Source organism: Phasianus colchicus, chromosome 4, assembly GCF_987193195.1.
Source record: "Phasianus colchicus chromosome 4, bPhaCol1.hap1.1, whole genome shotgun sequence".
NCBI classification, from domain to species: Eukaryota; Metazoa; Chordata; class Aves; order Galliformes; family Phasianidae; genus Phasianus; species Phasianus colchicus.
Window position 1 is genome coordinate 40,278,210 of NC_143439.1, and position 22,395 is coordinate 40,300,604.

A 22,395-nucleotide genomic window follows, 5' to 3' on the forward strand; every position below is an offset into this window, starting at 1 on the left:
TGGCACTGGTGCCAAGATTGCTGCCTGCTAAACTTGAATACCTCCACTGGGTGGCCAGCAGCACGCACACTTCACAAACACACACACTGCTCTCCCAACCCAGAGGGGAGGACATGGGGATGGGAAAAGAGAACACCTTTCTTTCCTATAGCACCATATATATATATAGTTACATGAAACACATTGCATTGGCAGAGCACCCATGATTAAACTAACCTTTATTTCAAGGATATGACGTGTTTTAGATGACAAACCAAAGATCCAAATGCTTAAGACTCACACTGAGTCAAATCATCTGTCTAAATTGCAGTAAACAGTCTGCTACTTTGAGTAACATACTCAAATTCCCCAACGTTAGAGCAATTACAAATATTTTTCTGATTATCTACAAAGGCAACTTTTATGTGTCTTTTTCCAGAATTCAGGAACCAGATTCCTCAGAAGTCCAACAGTGTGAAGTCCTGAAAGGCACCATAAAGGAAAAAACATGGCCATAATATGTAGGTTACTTCAAACAAGACTTCCAGGCTGGCAATGCAAAATATGTGTAGCTTCACTTTTCAAACTAGCTCTACCCAGTGTTTTACATATATATAAAATTCTGACCATGTACAGTACAGAAATATCCAGCTACTGTTCTACCAGCATGAGCTCCCCTCACGTACCATGAGAACTGATGTTGCACTTTATCCCATTCAACTGGGCAGACTGACTGTGCCTCAAAACATCAGTCTCTACTTGTACAAAAAAATAAAGATATTTATTTGAAAATGCCTGATAAATATAATCCACATGTTCTCCTCTCTTGCTTTGCAGACCAGCTATGGAACCGATTTGCCTGTCTTTGGAACACAGTTCTCAGATGTACTGTATTTGGAAAATTCAATTAGAAAAAAATCTCTTTAATATGGTTAATGCTCTTTCCTGTTTCTGACTTTTTCACACACAAAGCTAGTCACAAAGTGCAGTGAATAACCAGGGTTTTGAGACCACTACAGAAAAACAAGCAAACGAAAAAGTCACGTGCTGAACGATGCACGTAAAATGACTGGGTGTAAAAATGCTGCATGATTGTGGAAATGTTGAGAAACCACAAATGCATTCTTACTATACTGAATAACAATAGCAAGAACAGTAATGCTGAAATTTCATCAGAAGGGGGCTGTATTTGATGCATACACTTCTGTGTTATTTTTTTTCTGCAACTGTTGCAACCAGCTGGCTAAAGACTGGACAGACCAAAGTACAGATTCTGACTCATTCATTCCCATGGAGAAACTCCCTCCATAACAGAGGGATCTCTGCACTTCATTTTAATCCTGCTGAAACTGCCCCTCAGCCAACCAGGGCCTCCCAGTGGGCTGCCATGCTCCCTGGGAAGCCTCTGCAGCACTAAAATGCTACTGGGGGCAAGCAAGGATTGCAGCATCTGGCCCAAACTTGTGAACATCACTGAAATCCGCAAGAGCACAACACTTGAAAAGAGATTAATGTTCCAAATGGGTTTATCTGTTCACAGTGAAATACTCCTTGGCTTTACTGGTGCAGATGCTATTACATTCACACGATCAAATACAAGTGGTCCACTGATACATCAAGAAAATTAAGTCTGTTTCTTCCTTTTTCCTACAAGATGCATTTAGTTTTTTAATCGGGAAGTGCATCCCCAAAAGGTTCGTACATTCACATGTTGTGTTTCACTTTTTCCGCACCAAGCATTTTCAAACTGCTGCTGTCGGTAATAAGGAGTATGCTGGGGTAGGACAAATATCTGCACATATGGCTCTTTTACAGTTTTCTTTTTAAATTATCACTTTAATTTAATTAGGTTTCAGAGGTTAAGCATAAAAAATGCACTTTCACTGCAAAGGAAGAAATGAGACAAAGCCTCATTCACATGCAGTCCCTTTGACTTCAACTTTTCTACCCATCTCTTCCGCATTATTATTAACCCATGAAGCTGGTGGAACCACACTCACCACTGCATGAGGCATTTCAGCTCTCCTTTTGTCCCACCCATCTTTGAAAAAAAAAGAATAGGGCTGTGGGGCAAAGTCCTTTTACGTCCAAAGAGAAGAGAAAGTAGGGAAGCACAACAGCTGAAGCACAGTCTCTGCTGATAGACACAAGAAGGGAAAGTTGCTCTGACGGCAGATGGCACCAAGACGCTGAGCACAGCTTGGTCTGGAGTTGGCTGTTCTTTTCTCTTGCACATTGGGATGCCTGGATTCTCCTTCTAATGGGGCTTTTTTAATGTATAGCAGTATAATGAATATAACAAACATCACATTCAAACTGATTTTGGCTTGATAATTTCCCTGGCCGCTTTCACTCCCCTTTAAAAATTACAGGCTCTCTCTAACATTGGGGCCATTTCCTGTTCTCTCCTGATAACAACGGAAAAATACTTAAGACAGCTTCAGATAATAAGATAAGAAATGCTAATAAAAAAGTGTATTTAGGTCTGCTGAACGGTTTACAGGAGGATTCTGGGATGCAATGATATGAATCTCTCTACAAGGGAGCGTGGGGGCCGATCCACCAAGCACTCAATTGATACATTTATTTTCCAAGAGGCAATGGAAAGGGAAAGCATTAAAGCAGAAGCCCCACAATGCCTACAGCTTCCCTAGCCAGCTTCAAAAGATAAAGCTGGTTGGGGAATGGAGAAGCAAAGCAAAATAAGAAATAGCACTAGGAGCAAGTACTGGGGGAAAAAAAATGCACTTCCTTCCATGCCTCTTAACATTATAACTGTGTCAGTGTTTGCTGGTTGGAGACAGTCACCCTTTTAAGCCTTTTTTTGCTGTTGTTTTTGCTTTTCAAAGCATCACATAGGACCACTGAATTTTTGCACAATTAAAACCATGTCAGCTGGCTGCAGACCCAGTGAAAATCAGAAAAGACCAAGGCTGATTTGGAGAGTGCCACATTTTCAATTTCTGCTGCTTTCAAGGGTCTGTAAATGAAAGAAGTAGTGGAGGGGTTCCACCACAGAAAAGATTGACCAACTGGGTGATGGCTTTGGAGAATGAGATTGCATAAGAATCATTTTAATATTTGTGTATTTTGGAAACATAGAAACAAAACAGCATTAAAACTTTGCCTGTGAGATATAGTAAGAAAACTTCCTGAAGAGGGCACAGTTAAACTGTTGATTCATTGCCTTACAGAAGCACTATGCATACATAAATGAAGTTCACCAAGACAAACACCAATTAGAAAATCCCTCAGCTCTGGGAAGGATGCCAAAGCCAGGTCTGCACCCAAATTCTGCACCCACATCCAACAAACAGGAAGCAAAAATAAAAGCAGCCATGGAAAAATGAGTCAAAACCAAATGACTATCTCCTTCAGTTTTCCACCCAGTTGGGGAAAGTGTGTGACATGGCAAATGATGGGAAATATTGCTGGAGACCTCTCCTGCCTCTCTTGGTCCCACACTCATGCCCCCTGCCATTGTCCCTAAGCATGCACACAGCACTCTGCCGTGCAGCATTACATTATGAGCATGTGGCAGCGGGTGCAGGATGCCCTGCAGCGAGCAGACGTGGAGCAGCAGGTCCCCGTGTCCTGCCAGCAGGACATCAGGCTCCTTGCTGCTCCAGGTCCTGCTGCCCGAGGGGATCTTCTCAATTCTCAGATCTGCACAGACTGACATGAAGCCACTGACATCTAGGTCTGCATGCACATGGTGCTAATAAAACCTTGAAAAACATAACATCAAGCCCCAGCCATGTCCAACAGGAAAGCAACCGAGGAAAAAAATGATCCAGAAATGTGATATGATGCATAATTGGTTTTTGTACTTCCATTTTCTACATTCTCTTTTTCATAACCAGGTTTCCAATATCCCTGTGAGATAAATTTCTGGTACACTGTGGAAATGTGACCAAGGATGAAGCAACTACCAGTGGGTAAGGATTAACGGTGTTAAGGTACAGAAACGATGCACACTGCATCCCAACACCCTGCCGGGGGCAACGGGAGCGAGAGCGGATGGGAGCGCTCCCCAGGCCAAAGGCTGGAGAGGAGCAGGCTGCGATGGCTGGGAGAGAGCACGGGGTCGGGCTGCGAGGCCATCTCTAGTGCCTCTCGACTGAAGTGATGAGGGGGAAACCAGCGTTCTTCCACTTGCACTATGCTGACATCTCCAAATCAAAGCTTTGTTGCACGTTGCTGTTTCTCAGTGGCAGGTCTGAAACACGCGATCAGCTTCTGACAATTCCTTTCTCTTGCTACCAACATAACCGGGAATTTGCAAGAGCTTTAACGAACCCGCACATCCCTGCTACGTGCTGCGCTGCCCACACGCAGCAGCAGCCTCTCTCCCCACAGTGCTGAGGAGCTCGTAGAAAAGTATTTCCCAGCAGAAGCCATCATTTCCACTTCAGCTCGAACTCTCGGGAAGAGAGGAGAAAAGCACCGAGAAAGTTTTATCTGGCAGCAGAAGCAGCCTCCCGCTGTGCCTGCCTGCAGCAGCCGGGCTGGAGCGAACCGAACCGGGTCTCTTTGTGATTGATACTCCAGACACCGCGGAACGCATGGAGCCACTTTCACTTTGATGGGGGAATTTGCACACGAGCTCGGAGAGAAACAGACTTAGTAAATGCGTTCCGCAGCCCCCGACCCGGCGAACATAAAACAGTAACATAAAATAAAGACACCACACAAGCGGTAACTGCCTTCGGGTCCATCACGCTTTAAGAAAGAAGCAGAGCGTGGGAGAAGCGGGTCTCACCAAAGACCTCTGCCGAGGGGTTGGAGCGGCCGCAACGGCTCCCACCTGCTGTGCCCGCGGAGCCCCCAGCCCCACCGGGCCCCATCCAGCCCCACGGCGGCTTCCCTCCGCTCCCGGCTCGAGACCCCGGGACGGGACGGGGCAGCCGCCCCGCTGGCCGTGCACCGCCGGCTCGCCCCGCCCGCCGACCCGCAGTCTCACCTTGCGCGGCGGAGCCGGGCCGGCTGGCCCCCAGGACGGCCAGCGCGGGGAGCACTACGCTGTGCAGCAGGTATCCCATTCCCAGCCCGCAGCGGGCCGCCGTGCCCTCCAACCCTTTCCCCATAGCCGGGCGGTAGCGCGGAGCGGTGCCTCTCGAAGCCGGCTCAGCCGCCGGCGGCCCCGTCCCGGCGCGGAGCCCCGTAGGCGCTCAGGCTGCGCGGAGTGCGGCGGGGCGGGGGGCGGCGGGGCACGGGCGCGGCATGGCGGGGCGCGGAGCGGAGCCCGGCGGAGCGCTGCCTTCCCGCGGGTGCCTCGGCTCGGAACGGCGCGGCTACCTCCAGCCCGCAGCCCGCGGGGCGGGGACGGGTGGGGGCCGGGCAGGGCCGGGCTGGGAGAGGGGCTGTGCCGCCCGCCTGCGCTCAAATGCGAGCCGGAGCCGAGGAGCGAACCCAGAGGGAAAGGGGGCGGGGGAGGCTGGGAACCACCCGCCGCAGCCCTGCCCCGCTCCCCCTGCACGGATGCTGAAGCACACGCATACACACGACCGAACGCAAACAGCCCTCCCCGATCCCGCTGGGGGAGAAGGGGAAAGGCTACCCCAGGAGAGGGTTGGGGAGCCCCCTTCCCCAGGGAACGGCTCTCCCTTTCCCTTCCTTTTCCGCCTCTCCTAAAAGGCTGAGGTCACCCCAGGGTCCCAGCCCTTAGCCCAGCACCCTCAACGTGCCTTCTCTTGCCCTCTGCCTTCATTGCTTGTCCACCGAATCCCACAGGCAGTGCCCACAGCTGAGGTTCATTGCTCGACCAGGGTTTGCTTAGGTTTCACTGCTGGTTTGGGTTTTTAAGTTGCTGTTCCCCTTGCAGAACCCAGGTGGGCTGCCTGTGGCAGTGCCCAGACACAGCTTCTCATGTGCCAGGCTGCACCTATTCCAAGGGGCTATAGTCCCATAGCATACCGTGTTCCCCGGGCAGCCTCTCCTGCAGTCCATAAGCTCCCCAAGGAGAGGTGCCCATGAGACAAGCAGCACTTTTTCATGCATCTTCCCAGACACGCTGCCTTTGCCTTCTGCCCGTCAGGAAGAAGTAGCAGCATGAGGCTGCCATGGCAATGCTGCATAAGAGTTTCCTGGGGCCACAGGAGCTGCTTATCCCCATGGGGCTCTATACCTCAGCCCTGTGATGTTAATGCTCTTCCCACAAGTACCATCCCCATTTCTGGGTTTTGGGAGCTTTATTTTAGAGGAGAGATATGCCAGGAAGGTGCCCCAGGAAGACCACACTTCAAGCCTAGCAGCTTCTGTGTTCTAGTCCTGTCTGTTTCCAGCTCTACAGCATAGTTTAGAAAACACTGAAGCTCCATCATCACTTTGGAAGCTGTGTAAGCAGTGGAAGGGAAACTCTGAACAAGAATATAATTCCAGAACAAGTTGGTTTTTTTGTTTGTTTGGTTTTGTTTTTGTTGTTTTGTTTTTAATTACTTGTGCCCTACATACATCCCAGACCTCGTAATCCCCAGCCTTACGCGGTGGGTGGGAAGCAAACAGATCATTTCCGCATCCATGACATTTGTTTGCCAGTTTTGCCATAACTCAGTAAAGTTGGGAGCTTCTGTCATTTGTTGGGTACTTACTGTTTCTCTTGTGCTAGATGAAACTTTGCAGAGGCAAGAAAACAGATCCCTGAAAGATGGAAGTTGAATGCATTGAGGCACAAGCTGACGGGCACATCCAGTGCCACAAGAGACAAGAGAGGGAGGTCTGGCCTCTCCATTAAATGGAGTTAATTTATTTTTGATGTTTTGGGTCTTCCCAGGAGTAATACCTATAGTTCCAGGCTTAGTTTCTAGTTAGTACCTCAGTGACCTCATTAAATAGGTCCATCCCAATTTCAAGTCGATGTCCCTGCAGCCTTGTCTGGGGATCTCTAGTGGCTGCCAGTGAGTCAGCCTCTGCTCTGGTATAGTGCATGGGGAGCAGAGCTGATCACAGTCAGGATGCAAGTGACAGCATGGGGACAGCTAACTCTCAGCTGGGGGATAAAGGAAGTCTTTTCCGAATACCCAAGTTGTGGCAGACAAAGGAACCAGAGTACTGCAGCCTAAGGAGTGGAGGAATCACTTTCCTGCTGGAAGTAGATATGCTTTGACCTGCAGAAGGCAGTTCAAACAACAGCACTTAAAAGCTAAACAGAGGCTCTCTGGAAAAAGTATTTTCCAATTTTTCTGTGCTCCATTATGCATAAGAGAGTGCATCCGATCTGCTGCACATGCCCAAATCATGGGGCATCCTCAGAGGTCCTCTACGTACTGTCAAACACTACCTGTGCCTGGGCATCCCAAATGCCACTAATAGGACATAGCCCATCCAGAAAGCAGTCTGTCCCGAGGACTCTTTAGCTTTCTCCCTGTGAGGTGAGCAGAATTATTAGGCCAGCTTAATAAATTTCAGATTTGATACAGATAAAAGACTGAGATAATTCCGGGATTTGGGATTAGAAAGTTCAAATTGCCTGGGTTTATTCCAAAGTGGATTTGTTTTTGCTTTCTAATGGAATGTGGCTGGAGAGGATATTTTCTTGAATGTTTGAAAAGTAGGTGACTTAAAAATATATTCCACCTTAAGTTTACCATTTAATTTTCTTTAAATGCCTTTAATAACTACTGAATATCAGTATATCACCATCAGAAAATTACCTGAAACAGATGTCCATCTCCAATTTTAGACAGAAATATGGGGTGTCAAACTGTTTCAAACAGTTTGCTTTGGAAGGTAGATTTAGGTGCCTAACGGGTGCTATCTTAGCTGATATATTCAGCTAGATTCAAGAAACAGCAACTTCATATCTATAGCAAGTGACTATGCAAACAAGGGTAATGTTTGTGTGTTTCTATGTAACTTGTGTGTGTTTTTGTTTGCTTGTTTTCCAAAAGAGCTTTTTAAATGAGAGTAAGGTTCTCAATCAGTACTTGAAATTTTTCACCCCTGCTGTCAGCTCAGGAATTTCCAGCTCTTAAAAGGCAGTTTTTGAAAGTGCAGAGCTGGTACATTTGACTCTACTGTGTTTTATTGCCCAAGCATCTGGAGTTGCAAAACAATCATGTAGAGGGTAGATTGGACTGGAAAAGTCCTACCAGCCTTCATAATTAACATTGTGAATAGTAGTATAAATTACCAGATTTTGCTCTAGATACTTTCTTGAGGTTCTCTACATTTATAAAAAATATACAAAAAGTAATCTAATTACAGTGCTCAACAGATTGGGAACTTATATTTTCAGTTGTTACAGTGGCACAGCTGAAGTGAAGTGATACAGTGCAGCAGACACTAAGAAAACAATGATTTCCTGATCCCCATTGCACAGAGCAGGGAAATTTGGATCACGACTAGAGCAGAGGTAATAAGGTACCCTATGTTAGGTGGGAGCAGTGCTGTTTGAACAGCAGAGAAATCTTGTCCATGGATTGATGACTAAGGTAAGATTCAATAACCCATTTCTGCCCTGAGCATCATGTCCCTAGACAGATACTGTCACTTTGGGGCAACTCACCTGAGAAAGCACTCTACTTCATAAGTATTTATAAGGGGGCAGAGTGGGGCTCCACATCAGGTGATTATGTTTGGTAGAGTGCTCTCAGCTCTTGAAACACACCTGAAGAAGCATGAAGTACTTGAGCAAAGGCTACATTTAGCAAGCTACTCCTCTGGCTGTTTGCAGTGCTGGGCAGCATGTGGCATGCCTGTCATTGAAGGCATACCACACACCTTCTTTTGGTTGTACCATTTCCTCAGGCTCTGCCACACTGTTCTTATTTTATGGCAGAGCCCAGCATAGTACAATCAAAAAAGCAGGTGTGATACGTATCTCTTAACTTCACTGACATACATACCACAAGGCATCAAATAATGCAGTTTTAAATCTGTAGGCAATTACTTCCTCTGTGATTGCTTTGTGTGATACTGAAGATCTGCAAATGAAACTACCCACATTTAAAGAGCAATGCAACATCATTTCCAGTTGAAACTTCTGAGGGTTTTTTTTCATGCTGGGAATGACTGTTTGTAGTGGCAATGTGATCTGAGGAAAGTTTCTTTTATAGCTAGCAAAATCTATGAAAACAGGTGATTGTGTTTCAACTTCCAGAATCATAGATCACTGTGTAGTTTACTCATTTAGGGAACCAGATCTTCTGAAAACCACCCAAGCTCACACGCTATACTGGTGTGCTAAATTTTCAGTCTGGGTGTTATATTAGCAAGGCTGTGGTCAAAGTATACCTCCCTACCCGGAGAAGAGGATTTAAAGTGCATTTCACCTCATAATAATCAACCCTTCAGATCTGTGCTGAATCACTGAGAGGCAGCATTATGTCCTGTTCATGACACATTTTTGGCTTCACATGCTCCTGCTTGCTTAACAAATGTATAGCAATTAATGCTGCCCTCACTGCTCTTTAGAACAGTTGGGCTTATGATATCTGAAGGGGACATCCTTGAACTAAAAGAGCATTTAGTAATTATGCCAGTGTTCAGGTCAAGTTCCGTACCTGTGCTCCTGCTGGATATTGGGTACTCTGAATATTATCCTGTTAATATCAAGCTTGTAACTTGTGCAGTAGGGTGCTGTTGGAGCTGCAGACTCACACACCTAGGGAATAAAGACAAAAGATTCAGAGATGTGTGTCACTTTCAATAGTGAGGGATGTTATATTCTTGAAAGGCAGCGAGGCTTTGGTTCGTTGCCCATTATTGAAATCTGTGCCCTCGAACTACAACCAAATGATAAAACAAAGAGCTTTATCTTTCATTCAAGTTATCTACGAACAGGTGACAGATCTCTTATTTATTTATTCCCATCTACAAATACTCTGTAGCACTTGAAACAAACAAACAAACAAGTTTGATCCTTTTGATCCCCTGATTTGCCAGAAATCCCGATGGTGAGCTCTGCTGCCGTATTTCGGGCGGTGCAGCGTGGAGCCAGGAGGTGGCCTCTGTCACCCCCGTGGGTCGCTCCCGGCTCGGGCTGTTGCGTGGCTGACTGCGCTCCCTCCTGCGCGTCCCCGGGCGCGGCGGGCTGCTGCCGGCAGAGGGCGGGCGCCGTCTCCTCCGGCCCCGGCGCATCTTACTGGGGCGGGCGGCACATCGCTCCCACGGCTCCTCGCTAGTTTTGTCCTGGGGCAAGGCTCTCTAAGCCTCTGCATCTTCCCACAACAGATTTCCCAAGGTTCAGATTCAAGCTTAGCCTAAAGGACATGAAAAACTCAGAAAAACTCGAAAAATGTTTCCCTAAAAAGAAGGCTGAACAAAGTAGGGTCAGACTTCCATGCACACCTTTGTAACATTAATCTGCCTTCTTCTAGTTCGAAACCGGCATATTTCTCATTGTTAAGGGTTTTCCTCAGAGTTAAATACATGTGCAGGCTTATGCACGAGCAGTTTAGTGAAAGCAGATCACATCAAGCTAGCTGCGGGACTCCGAGCACATGGCAGTGGTCCCAGCCTCCCCATTTACATCTGCTTTGTGAGAGGAGAACAACTACAGCCAGAACACAACAGCCTCACTTCCCTTTCTTATTACTATTTTTTTCAGTTTGAATGTTGACAAACTGTTCTGCTGTATGGTGGATTCAAAGTGCAGCTCTCCCTATGGCTGTGCTACTGCAGCTTCCTTGAAAGCATTTCCTACCACTGATGAATAGCCAGATTATATACATATTTTTTCACCTAACAGAAAGCAGCTTTCATAGAGTAACCCTCTGATTCCCGGGCAGAGTGTTCGATGGAAGCCTGTAATGCTATGCCTGGCTGTGTGGTTTGAGTCTTTTTTCTCCTGGCCTCTTGGTGGCAGGGCAATTAGAGCTCCAACTGTACAGGCAAAAGATATCCCAGAACAGTAATCAAAGCAAACATTATATAGATTTTTATTGCTCCAACAAGAATGAAGTCTTTGTTAACTGAAGTGGCTTTATTGATTTGAAAGAGGAGATGTATTTATTCTGTTCTGTGAAGTGCTCCAAGCTGTGTGTGTTTAATGCTCATGAATTCAGAGATAAAGGAGTAAAAAAGTTCAGTGTGAAACTATAGAAGAGAGGCTGCATAATTTCCAGAACATTTATTCTAACATTTTCATAATGGCAGTTATAATACTCACAGTTATCATTATCATCTTATAACAGACCTTAATGTTTCACAAACTGCGTGATTTGTTTAAGTCCCTTAATTAACAACATTCTCGCCTGTTTAGCAGTAATTAGTTTGTTTTAGTAGAAATAGCCATTTTCCTTTCACCAAACAGAGGCTGGAAAATAATGGAACAAAAATGTTCAGCCCCACAGCTGAAAAGTTTATGAAACAAATCACTCATCATGACAACAGGTGGCTGTGTTTTAAATATAACCTTTAGCTCTTTAAATCACGTTATTCAGCAATAGGAAGCAACTTCTGTGGTTTGCATCACTACAGTGATTTAAATTGATAGCCTTAAGATTTCTTCATCTGAAGAAGTTTTTGGGAACTCAGCTGTGAGCTTCCTCCTGTGGAGCTTGTATAATCTTGAGCAAACTTGAAAAATAAAGTTACATACTTCTAAGTTCCAACCACGATCGCATGCCCTTCTCATAACAAAAATGAACAAAGGTTTAAGTTTTGTTCCAAGTAGATGCAATTAATGTGAGTGTGCTTGCGTTAAAGATACACAGATATTTACAGAAACTGGCTCGGGACCTTTGGGAATAAGCCCTCTCCCCCAAAAGTGAAAAACACTGTGCTCTATCACCTGTAGGCCTCTATCATAAACATAACAGTGAGAGCTGTGTTTTAAGCAGGGAGCACTGCAGGTTATCTGAAGCGATCTAGTTTATTATTGCTTTAATATTAGGCTTACATTCTTATTCATTGTTTCTCTTTTGAGTAAGGTTTTGAAAGGTAATGTCACATAAAGGAACGCCTGGTTTTGGCTCCACACAATGCTTTCTGATATTACACCTTTCAGCTGATCTGCGTTTAAGGATGATTAAAGAATCTTGAACTGAGTTTCTTAGTTTATTTCGTTCCATATGCATTCATAAATTAATAGATGGTAATCTATTAATAAAAACTTAATATTCTACAGCACTCTTTGTAATGTGTTGTAGAGATTTTTTTCCTCCCTTATTCTTTCTTTCCTTTCCCTTTTTTTTTCTTTTTTTTTTTCTTCTCTGAGATGGACCTATTCACAGACGCTTCACGACCCTGATCAGATTCCAATATTGACTTGACAATGGCCAAGATTTTCCTTCCTCTCTGAATAATATGAACTCTAGGATTGAAAGTAGTCTTTTACATTCATAACTAAAACACCACCCATTACTCAGTCTCTAGTCTATTAAAAACAGCTCTGAAATGTAAAACAAGAACTTAACACAGAAAAAAAAAAACGAAGAACAGGATATGGTGAATTCCAGTTCTTTGACCCAACAAAGCAGTACAAGCGATGGTATTGTTGGCAAGAAAAAGAGTGATTACTTACACCCCAAATAACTCCTTCTTCTCTGCACTATAGAGGGGGAAAAAGGGAAGAACATTACTTTACCAAACAGGGCCAGACTGTAATAGATCTGTCTGGGGACTCATTGATTTCTCTTGAATTTAGTTGTTCCAAGTATCAACAATGCCAGCTCACTTAATGATTCTTTTGAAAAACAAAGTGTAATCATTAAGTGACTGAGATAGAAGGCATTCCATCATAGGATGGAAGTCTATAGGCTTGGGAAGAGGAAGGAGATAGTCCCTTACTGAGAAGTCTCAAAATTCTCTGGGTATGGTGGTAAGTTTGTTAATGGCTGGAGACCTCTGATGCTGCCTTACCTGCTCTACATGTTCTCAAACATCTCCTGGAAGAGGAAGGCATAAATTAAAACTGAGCAGGGCTGCCATTTTGTAGGCAGCTGGCTGACTTCTTATCCTTTGATTTTTTAATTGATAAGGAAGTTTTGGCTACTTTTGAAGAAAAAAGAGCTGATAGCAGTTTACGATGATGACCATGTGAGAGGACTGCAGAGGATGGGACACTGGAACAGTAACTCTACACTATATGTATAAACGGCACAATCCTCTTTCTTAAAAGAAACAGATTCATGATACAATCTTAACAAGAATAAGGTTCACCATTAAAAATTGAGAAAATGTTTCATGATACTTCTTCTTCCCTATACTTGTAAAATTTTTCTAGTTGCTAAAACCCCTGGAGGAGCACAGAACGAGTTATCATTTTTTTCCCTTCCATCTCCCCACTCCCTTTTTTTTTTTCTTTCCACAGAAATAATTCATTTTCCACTTAAATTTCCTCCATGCATGTTGCCGTTCCTTCTCTGCAAAGACAATCACTTTCCCAGTGATGTGGCTCACACTGCAGCCCTGCTCTGCCTTATCCTCCCTAAAGAAAGGCCATCCAATGAAGGTAGCAGCCAGGGAGAGAGCCACAGAGACCTGTGGTGTCAGGCAGAGAATCCACAAAGCTTTTCCTTAGATCTCTCTAAGGGGTGTTCAGAGATGCCTTAACAGTGCAGCCTTTGGCTTACTCGCCTCTGCAGTTACCTACTCATGTTCCTTTTTGCAGTAGTGCCAGGAGAGCAGTGTTTTGCACAGAAGCATGTGCCGTGAGTTGAACTGCCTTTGAGTATTGCAGTGAAAGGTAGCTCTGTGACTTTATCCATAAAGCCAAATCTTTGTGCTGGGTGGAGCTTCAAAAAGAGAGTACAGAGTGCAAAGGAGACTCTGTGCAGTCTTACTCCATTTTGACTCAGTCCCAGACCCTTAGTTGCCTTATAAGGACATTCTTTTACTTAGGAATACCATATGTCCTTCATGTTTACTAAAGAATTAAGATCTCCACTGATAACGGTCTTAGGATGAAGAGGCAAGTCTACATTCAATGCATGTTTATTCTCCTTGCTGTTTTTCCCAGAATTAGTACACGTATCAACAATTTCATCATACATAAGTAAGATCTGTTTATTCCTTGACACGGCTCCAGCATTAATCATTGTTCTTCTCCAAACCACCGGTAAAACTTGATTCCATGGAAAAGTTCTGAACAGCATGCAGTGCCTTGAAGCAAGACCTGGTTCAGATCTCATTGAGACTTAACCCAGTCCTGTACATGGGCATCTCATTATAGTACCCCAAAATAAAGGAGTTTTCCAGTTTTCCATTCAGCTGATTACAGAAAGTATTGGTAGACAAGTTTAGACACATATATTGCTTTGGAACAGGAGGTTTGAAGAAAAGATTATTTAAAACATCCACAAGTAACCATGTAAACACACTTGAGAATGTCAGATCATTTATGTGGTTCTTTTAATCCAAATTATAGAAACAAATATTACTTGGTCTCATGTTTCACACTGCTGTACAGGAGCTGCAATGCCAAAGCTAAAGAGATTTGCTTGGGTACCAGATTGGTGTCATCCTTATTCTCTGCTGATGAGTGGAATAATTAAGAAACATGTGCCAGTTTATGGATTTATGATAGCAGAAAAGAGATATTTTTAGATCACTGCATCTAGTTGATTCACTTGAGAGCACTGATGAATAGACACAGCTGGTGGTGAGATAAAAGCTGAGCTGCCCTGCTTTTCCTATTATTCCTGTACTGTCTCCTATTAAGTATCAATAGAAAGTGAAGGTGATTAGTATTGAAAGGCATAAGCTGAAAGTAACTGGAAGAGAAAATAACAAAAGATGACATCTGATATTGGTCCAGAGTAACCTAAAGCAATGAAAAGCAATGAAAACATGAAGCAAATCTTCCCTGCTGTCTATTACTGGTTTCTGGAGAACTTCAGCAGGGATTTCCTAGCAAACTTACACTATCAAGGTTTAGGTGTGCATTTGCAGATTGGCCATGAAATCACTTCACCATTGCTGCAAATCACTGTGGGTGTGTGCACTGCTCCTTAAGTTGGGGCCACAATACTCGCTATGGTTTTCACCTCTCACTGTAATAGTTTTCATCTGGACCACCTAACTGCTTGTGGTTTTTAATTCAGCTGGTCTGTAAATAGAGATGCTATTCTTCCTACGTACAATATTTATGACCTTCCACATTTAAACCCCAACAGAATTTGTGCCAAAGGTGAATGTTAAACCAAAGAACGATTCCTTTAATTATGTCTGCTACTGACACAAATATTCTTTATAACTGAAATCTCCTGCTCTTATGAACTACTTTGTACCTCTGAGAGAAAAAGGTGAGAAAGTGATCATTCACAGGCTTAAGGAATTCCATATACATTTTATTGATGGCAATGCTGTTAGCTTTGTGCTTTGAGGCTGCTGCTAGAATGAGTACAGTTTTGGCTGATGGGTTGTACATCGACCATACATTCAAGAGGAATTCACAAGGGAACTGAAAAATGAAGCAATGCCTTTGTATAGACATTGAGAGATAAAGCCCTGCAACTTAATACAACAATATTTATCAAATGTGGTTCAGCCTGGATGTTGGGGTTTCTACAAATCCTGCTTAAACATTTGAAACCCAGTCCAACGATAAGAAAGTTTAGTTAAAATGACTAAAACATGCAGATGGCTTACAATCTTTTCCCTGACATTTCTAAAGATCTGAGAGCTCTACGTGTCTGACCTTTCACTGTCCATTCCCCTGACAGATGATCTCTCAACGTAATCTCAAATTTTTTAGAAAGGTGGAGTGGGAACCAGCTGTCATTCCTGGTTACCTGTGGAGACATTCACTCTCTTGCCTCAGAGAATTTGACCATTCCCCAGAAGATAGGCAGCTGTGGGCTCCTTGGCCAATAACCAAAACCACTTCTTGCTCTCCCAGGGTGAAGGAAATGAGTTGCCTACTCAATAATACCTTTCCCTAATTCTTCACAACTCCCAACCTTTATACAAATTTCTTTGGGACTTGCAACAGACTAGGAAGAATAAAGCCTACAGTGACGTTACAAGCCATTCAGGCCCTCTGCAAAATTCTGTGCAAGTAGATGCCAAAGAAAAGCATCTAATTCTGCAAATGCCAGCATACATCCACTGCAAAGAGAGTTAACAATGGCAAGAGTTTGGAAACTTGAGGATGAACATTTGTCATCTAAAACCATACAATTCTGTGTTTCTGGATTCTTCAGACCATGCTTGTTCTGGGTGTATCTTATCTAGATTTTGAGACTCATTTGTACCTTAGTAACTGTAGAGAAAGGATGGAAGTTGATCTAACTGCCAGAAGGAAGGATAAATTAGCCTGTCTCCAGCATGCCCTCAGGAATGAGGATTGCAATTGGATTCTAATCAGCAATGTTGAATGCTACTCTAAACAAAAAACAATCTACCTATTATTTTTTGTGCAGATTCTTAGCTGCAGAAGGAGGTGATTAGGAGACACCGTGCAAGTTAATTATGTCCGCATCAGCGGACGGATTGACTTGCATATACATAATACACATGCTTGATAAATCTTGTAAGATGAATTGTTGTTAGAGCAGATATTAATGCTCTTTAGACTTCATTTAGACTAAAGTTAGACTTATTTAATGTCTGATTTAGTCTCTGGTTAATTTAGAATGAGATGCTGGAAAATCTGCAGCATAGTTGTATATTTTTACTCACTCTGAGAAAGAAAAACTCCAGGCTGTCAGGTGGTTGGTTTTTTTTTTTTTTTTAATCTCTTGTAATCATCTAATGAAAATTGTGGAGAGGCAGAAAATCTCTTCAAATGTCGGACTGTCAGCTCAAGCTTGTTACCAGGCTAGTCTGCTGGCTGCAGGATCCAGAGAGCTAGAAGATGCCAGGGTCCAGGAATTTTAAGTGCTTAAGGTAAATTGTCTTGCATTTAATTGTTATTATTGAAAATTTCAGGAAATGTGCAAGACATTTTCCAATTAAGACAGTTACAGGGTTCTGCATTTGTTATTCTCTATTTACAACCACGGTCACACTTTCATTAATTTCAGTAACACTAGCTCCTGATCCCGCATATATCCCATCATGCAGTGACTTCATAAATGTGACTAGTGCTATTATTATTCATGTGTGTACATCCTGCAATGTGCCTAGGGCCAAGATCCTCAAAGTTCAGCATCTAAATATCTTTTAAGATTATGGCCTACATTAAACATAATTGAATTTTAGATGTGTTTTTGCAAAATACTTCCAGAAAGTACACTAATAACTGTAATATTCTCTTACCTTACTGTTATAAGGGAAGGGAACTGTGGCAAAATTACAAGAAACAGAAACTCATAGAAATATTTAGAGATTGTCATCCAACATTATCTACTGCACATTTTAATTGCATGAGAGCAGGAACTGCAGTGTGAAACAGTAACACTTGTGAATTTGGCGTGCCATTACTGTCACATTTTGTTGAGTGTTCCATTTATACACATTTTAATGGTACTCAAAATAGAATGCCAAACCTGCTCTGCTTTCCTTGCTCTATAAAAAGAATCTCCAGTCAAAGCCTAGAAGTAAAGGGGGAAAAAACATAAAGGAAAAAAAATTAATGAAGAAAGAGTGGAAAAAGAGGAAAGGAAATCTAAGCAATACTTTTCCCGGAAGTAACTCCATTGAAATAGTAACAATAAATCTATTTTAGCCATAAAGAAATATAATCCACTACTCCATAATGAAAGTAGACTATCTTATTGCTGCATGAAGTGTGAGGTGGTACCTACCATTAATTAAGCATAAAACAAAGCTTTTTTATTCACTTTCAAATATATATATGTATATATCTGAAAGTTTGACTGCAAAACAGAACTAAACACAGACCCAGTTAATTATGTTAATCTTATTTTATACACATCCTTACATAAAACTCTTTTGAAAATGACTTGAATATTATTTTTTGTCCATGCCATGTAACTCCACACTTTCACATAAATATGTATTTTATGACTTTTTGAATGCAGCTTAATGGATTATGAAAGAAAGAAAAGAAGGAGATTGTGATGACCCAAAGGTCTTTGGATGCCTTATTTGTACTTTCATATCACTTCTGGAAAGAAGCTCTGCTGAAAAAGACTTTGGAATCCTGATAGATGCGAAGGTGACCACAAGTCAGCAATGCACACTTGTAACTAAGAAGGCTGATGGTATCTTGATTGTATTAGGCAAAGGGCTATGAAGATGATTAAGTGTCTGGAGCACCTCTCCTGTGAAGAGAGGCTGAAAGAACTGGGGCTGCTCAGTTGGAGAAGAGGAGGCTCAGGGGGATTACATCTATATGCATAAATACATGAAGAAGGGCTGCAGAGGATGGACCCAGACTTTTCAGTGGCATCCAGTGCCAGGACAAGAGGCACTGGGCACAGCTGGAACATAGGAGGTTCTGTCTTCTGTGCTACGTGGGTGATGGAGCACACGCACAAGTTGGTCAGATGCCGTGGAGTTTCCTCCTTGGAGATGTGCAAAATCTGAATGTGGTCCTGGGCATCCTGCTCTGGGTGGTCCTTGTGGAGCAGTGGCTGAAGCAGATAGACCCAGAAGTCCCTGCCAACCTCAGCTATTCTGAGGTCCAGTGATTCCATGGAATAAGGGACAAAATTGTCCTCTATTTTATCATATGTCAAACTGTAAAACCCATATTAATATTAATGGCCTCTCCTCTATCCCACCTTGAACAGCTTCAACTACAACTGCAAGTCTGATTTATCTGAGACCTTTATCTTTGCATTTAAGTTCTACTTCTCCAAAGCATTATAAGTAAATTTGCACATACTGAACTTAAACATTTTTTATATATGCTTTCACTTTCAAAACACTATAAGCCCTATTTCTGTGTTAATTAAAAACTTAATCCAACCAAACCATAACCAGACCAAAGCTGCAGAATAAATTCTGCATACAGTAATATGATGGATGCTAAGTTGCAGACATGGTAGTATTTAAGTTGCCTTTCAACTTGCTGTCAATGTCAGCTTCTTAATCATTCCTGGAAGAGCAGCTTTCGAACATGTGACATCTAGAAATGCTATAACACTATTGGGTAATTCATATTAATTCAAACTATCCTGTCATTGCTACAGCCCTTTAAGTCAGACAGAAATCAGGCAGAAGAAGCCTATCAATTTAATCAGAGTGCAGGCAGCAGGAAATTTGGGAAGCATGTGGAGATCCTACATTCTTTCCCAGATCTTATCAAAGTACATAGATAAGTACATTCAGGATCACTTGTCCACGTCTCAAACAGTAACATGTTGCCAGCAATAATCATCTGAGTTCTTGTTCCATAACTGATTTTGAAGGCAGTGACATGCACAAAATTAAATCTTAAATTAAATAGTTCAAAGTAAAACACTTGATCTCTCACTCCTACAGTTAATGAGAGATTTCTATCACAGAAGGTCATGCAAACATCTAACTGAAATAAAAAAAAAGCAAGACAGAGAGCATCTCAAAACATCTGAGAATCCTCTGAAGACCAGTGACTGTGTAAGAATTCAAATGTAACTGTCCTTTTGTTAACCTAGAGGGAATTTAAAACCAGTTGAAATTCAATGACACATGAACTGAACTTTGATTTCTTATGTAAAGATGTATACTACCATCAGTACTAATGCATGGCCTTGGTATGCTGCCTTGCATCTCAAACCTCTTATGGCCAGTGCAAAGACTGGTTGCAGAGGTTGATGCTGCAGTCATGCTGCTTATGATGACAAGAGTGGGTTTGTAAGTACACATGCATATGTGGGAATTTACATTTTGGCCCTATATCCAAACAGAGCAACATTAAAATTAGTAAAGCTAAACTGAAGTTCCAGGAAGTCATGGGCTAGACCCTAGAATGCAAAGACCTGAGGAAAAGCTCTGTAACAACTGTTAAAACAACCTCTAGGGTTTTCCTCCTTTTCCCCTGGCATGGACATGCAGTGCCTCAAGTGATCTAGAAATGTTTGTTATAATGATTGACATACTCAATTGGAAAATAGACTGAATTTGCCTGGAGGAAAGAGGCAGGACTAAGATCAATTCCAATACAGTTATTTTTATGGGATGCAACAGGTTATGTATGCAGAACCAGTACTCAGAATCTTTTTATTTCACAACACCAAAGCCATGTAAGAGCTGAAACAAGAGCTACATGAGGTAAATAAAAATACAATTGAGTTCTGAAATACTTAAAGTTTCTAACCAGATTTACCCTGTCCATGGCTGAGTATCCTGCTGCCAGATCTGAGTATGCCACTTGCACTGAAATGGATCATCCCCTTGCTTTGGTTGCAAAAGTTTCCAGCAGGAAGTGCTTCCTATTGAGGCTGCAGCAACAAGCTGCCTGCTAATCTTGTTTCCTCGGAGGGCCTGCAGCTGGCTTGTTCAGCACTTAAAGCAAGTTAGACAAGTACTTACATATCACAGTGACAGGCACTATAAATATCCTGCTTTGCTGTGTGCTTATGAAGCTGCATTAAGCCTGGTGCAACATACATGTGTGTCTGAAAGCAAAGTGTAATGAGGTAAACCACACAGAATAAGATACACTCATCTGTACTTGTAGCTGCCTTCTCAACTCTCCAGCTGAATGGCTTGATGTCCACAGATGCAGAGCTGACTCTGTTCTGCCAGTGCCTGCACTGGACATATCTCTGTCCTTCAGTAAAGATACACTGAAGTTGTGACCAAGTGTCATATCCCCAAAAAGGATCTCAAGTTGCTGGGCTTGGGGAAAGCACAGCATTCCCTCTCTGCTTCTATCACTAATGATTTTGCTGGGAATTCAGGAGACTTTGGGTCTTGCAGCCCTGTGGCTAGCCCAGCTGTGAATAAGAGCCTCACATTATGCAACAACTTGGAATTGACCTCTGCATTTGGTTCTGATATGACCTGAAGTTGAGCTGTAGGTGAAAGAAGTTTCAGCTCTGAGTAATTGTGCTATCTGCATCAACATGATTAAAAGGAGCAATACATTCCGAGCTTTGCACGAGATAAATTAAAGCTCTTTGTTCAGTGGCACCAAACGTGTTTGAGTTAAAAAGGGTGCATAGAGTGTCCCTTCAATAACCCTGCTTTGTCATCATGATACACCACCCTGTACTCCTAAACTCAGAAAGATTAAGAGAAGCATTTACATCTTGCATTAATGAAGCAACAGATTATGGGGTTGTGCACTCTGTTACTGCTCGTTTCCTTATTTTTATTTATTTATTTTACAACCTAAGTGAATCAAAGTTACAATGGGATGATCTCAGCCGATGTCTGGAAGTAATTTTATAATGGCCCGATAAGTCAGAAATGACAAAAATTACTCTTTTCCCATGGCAGTGAGACCACCAGTTGCTGTATTTCCTGCCATGTCCTACATTATTTGTACTCTAGTGTTCTTCAAGAGGAAAACTCTATACATCCCTGAGCTAATATATGCTGTGTGGCAAAGGACATTCGGTTAGAGAAGAAAGACAGGGAAATAGGGAAAGAAAACAAAAACAATGAAATAGTGACTTAAGCTTTCAAACACTCTCCTGTTTTCTTAACAGTGCTCTGGGCTTTTTCAGAAATGATTTTTTAGCTGAAACTCATCTTCCTCTTTTTACTGTTACAGCTGACAGTAAACAGGATGAAGAACATCTCAAAATTAACATCTACTGAACTCCTTACAGAGCTATTAAAGAATCTCTCCATCTTGCCTCATGTATGCTGTCTGATGGCCTCTGCTTTTATGGCAGAGTCCAAAGCCATTGCTCATATTTGGATGGTCACCACAATCCAGAACCCAGAGCACTAAGTGAGGCTTTTACTTACAATTATATACAATACAGTGAAAAACTGCCGTGTAAACCAAGAGGAAGCAGGATGATATGAACCAATATATCATAATAAACTTTACAGGAAAGTAAGATTTTTGTGATGTCCTTGGTATTTTTACAAGGGCATTATGCACCCTGGGGTTGGCCAGTTGGGATTATTCCTTTTTGACTGCCAGGCTCCAAATACTGTCTCATCTAATTAATTCCTTTTGTAGTTTATCTGCAGGTGTCAGTGGATGGAGTGAGACTGCTTGGAAGCAGTTCTTCACTGTGACAAACTTAGAGAGACCAAGTAGCTTTCCAAATATTTTTTCAGGGTGCCTGCTCCGTACAATCTGTCTTTTTGGCATTTACAAGCATTACGATCTGCATGCCTACTCATCATCTGCTCTTTCACTATTGTCTAACTTAGAAAAGTTTTTTTGGAACTTAAATGTCAACAGGTGTGGTAGAGTGTACAAAATCATTCAGTAGAGAAGCAAAGCTAATTATAATTTTTCAGTTCACTTTTGTTTCCAGTTAATAAAATTAGAAATGTGTATACAGAACTGTGTTTTTTTAAAAAAGTTTTCTAATTAATACAGCTTCTAATTAAAGAAGTCAGTTGTAAGTCTCCTCAACAAATATGCACCTTGTTTGCTTTCTTCCTGCAAGTTTGGGATCAAACTGACCTGCCAGGCTTTTCAAATATGGCATTTCTACGATACGGACAGGG

The 22,395-nt window shown here is 42.5% G+C and overlaps 1 protein-coding gene across 2 annotated transcripts in view; it reads right to left on the reverse strand.

Moving 5' to 3' along the window:
- The window catches only part of UNC5C (unc-5 netrin receptor C), a 240,106-nt gene extending 234,787 nt beyond the window's left edge, over nucleotides 1-5,319 (reverse strand). Inside the window, exon 1 of one of the 2 annotated variants that reach the window (XM_090139303.1) lies at nucleotides 4,943-5,319. In XM_090139303.1, coding sequence (XP_089995429.1) covers nucleotides 4,943-5,066 — 124 coding nt within the window. In that variant the 5' untranslated portion in view covers nucleotides 5,067-5,319. The remainder of the gene's footprint in view (nucleotides 1-4,942) is intronic. The other variant, XM_090139304.1, reaches the window with a different exon arrangement.
- Between the last annotated feature and the right edge of the window lie 17,076 nt (nucleotides 5,320-22,395).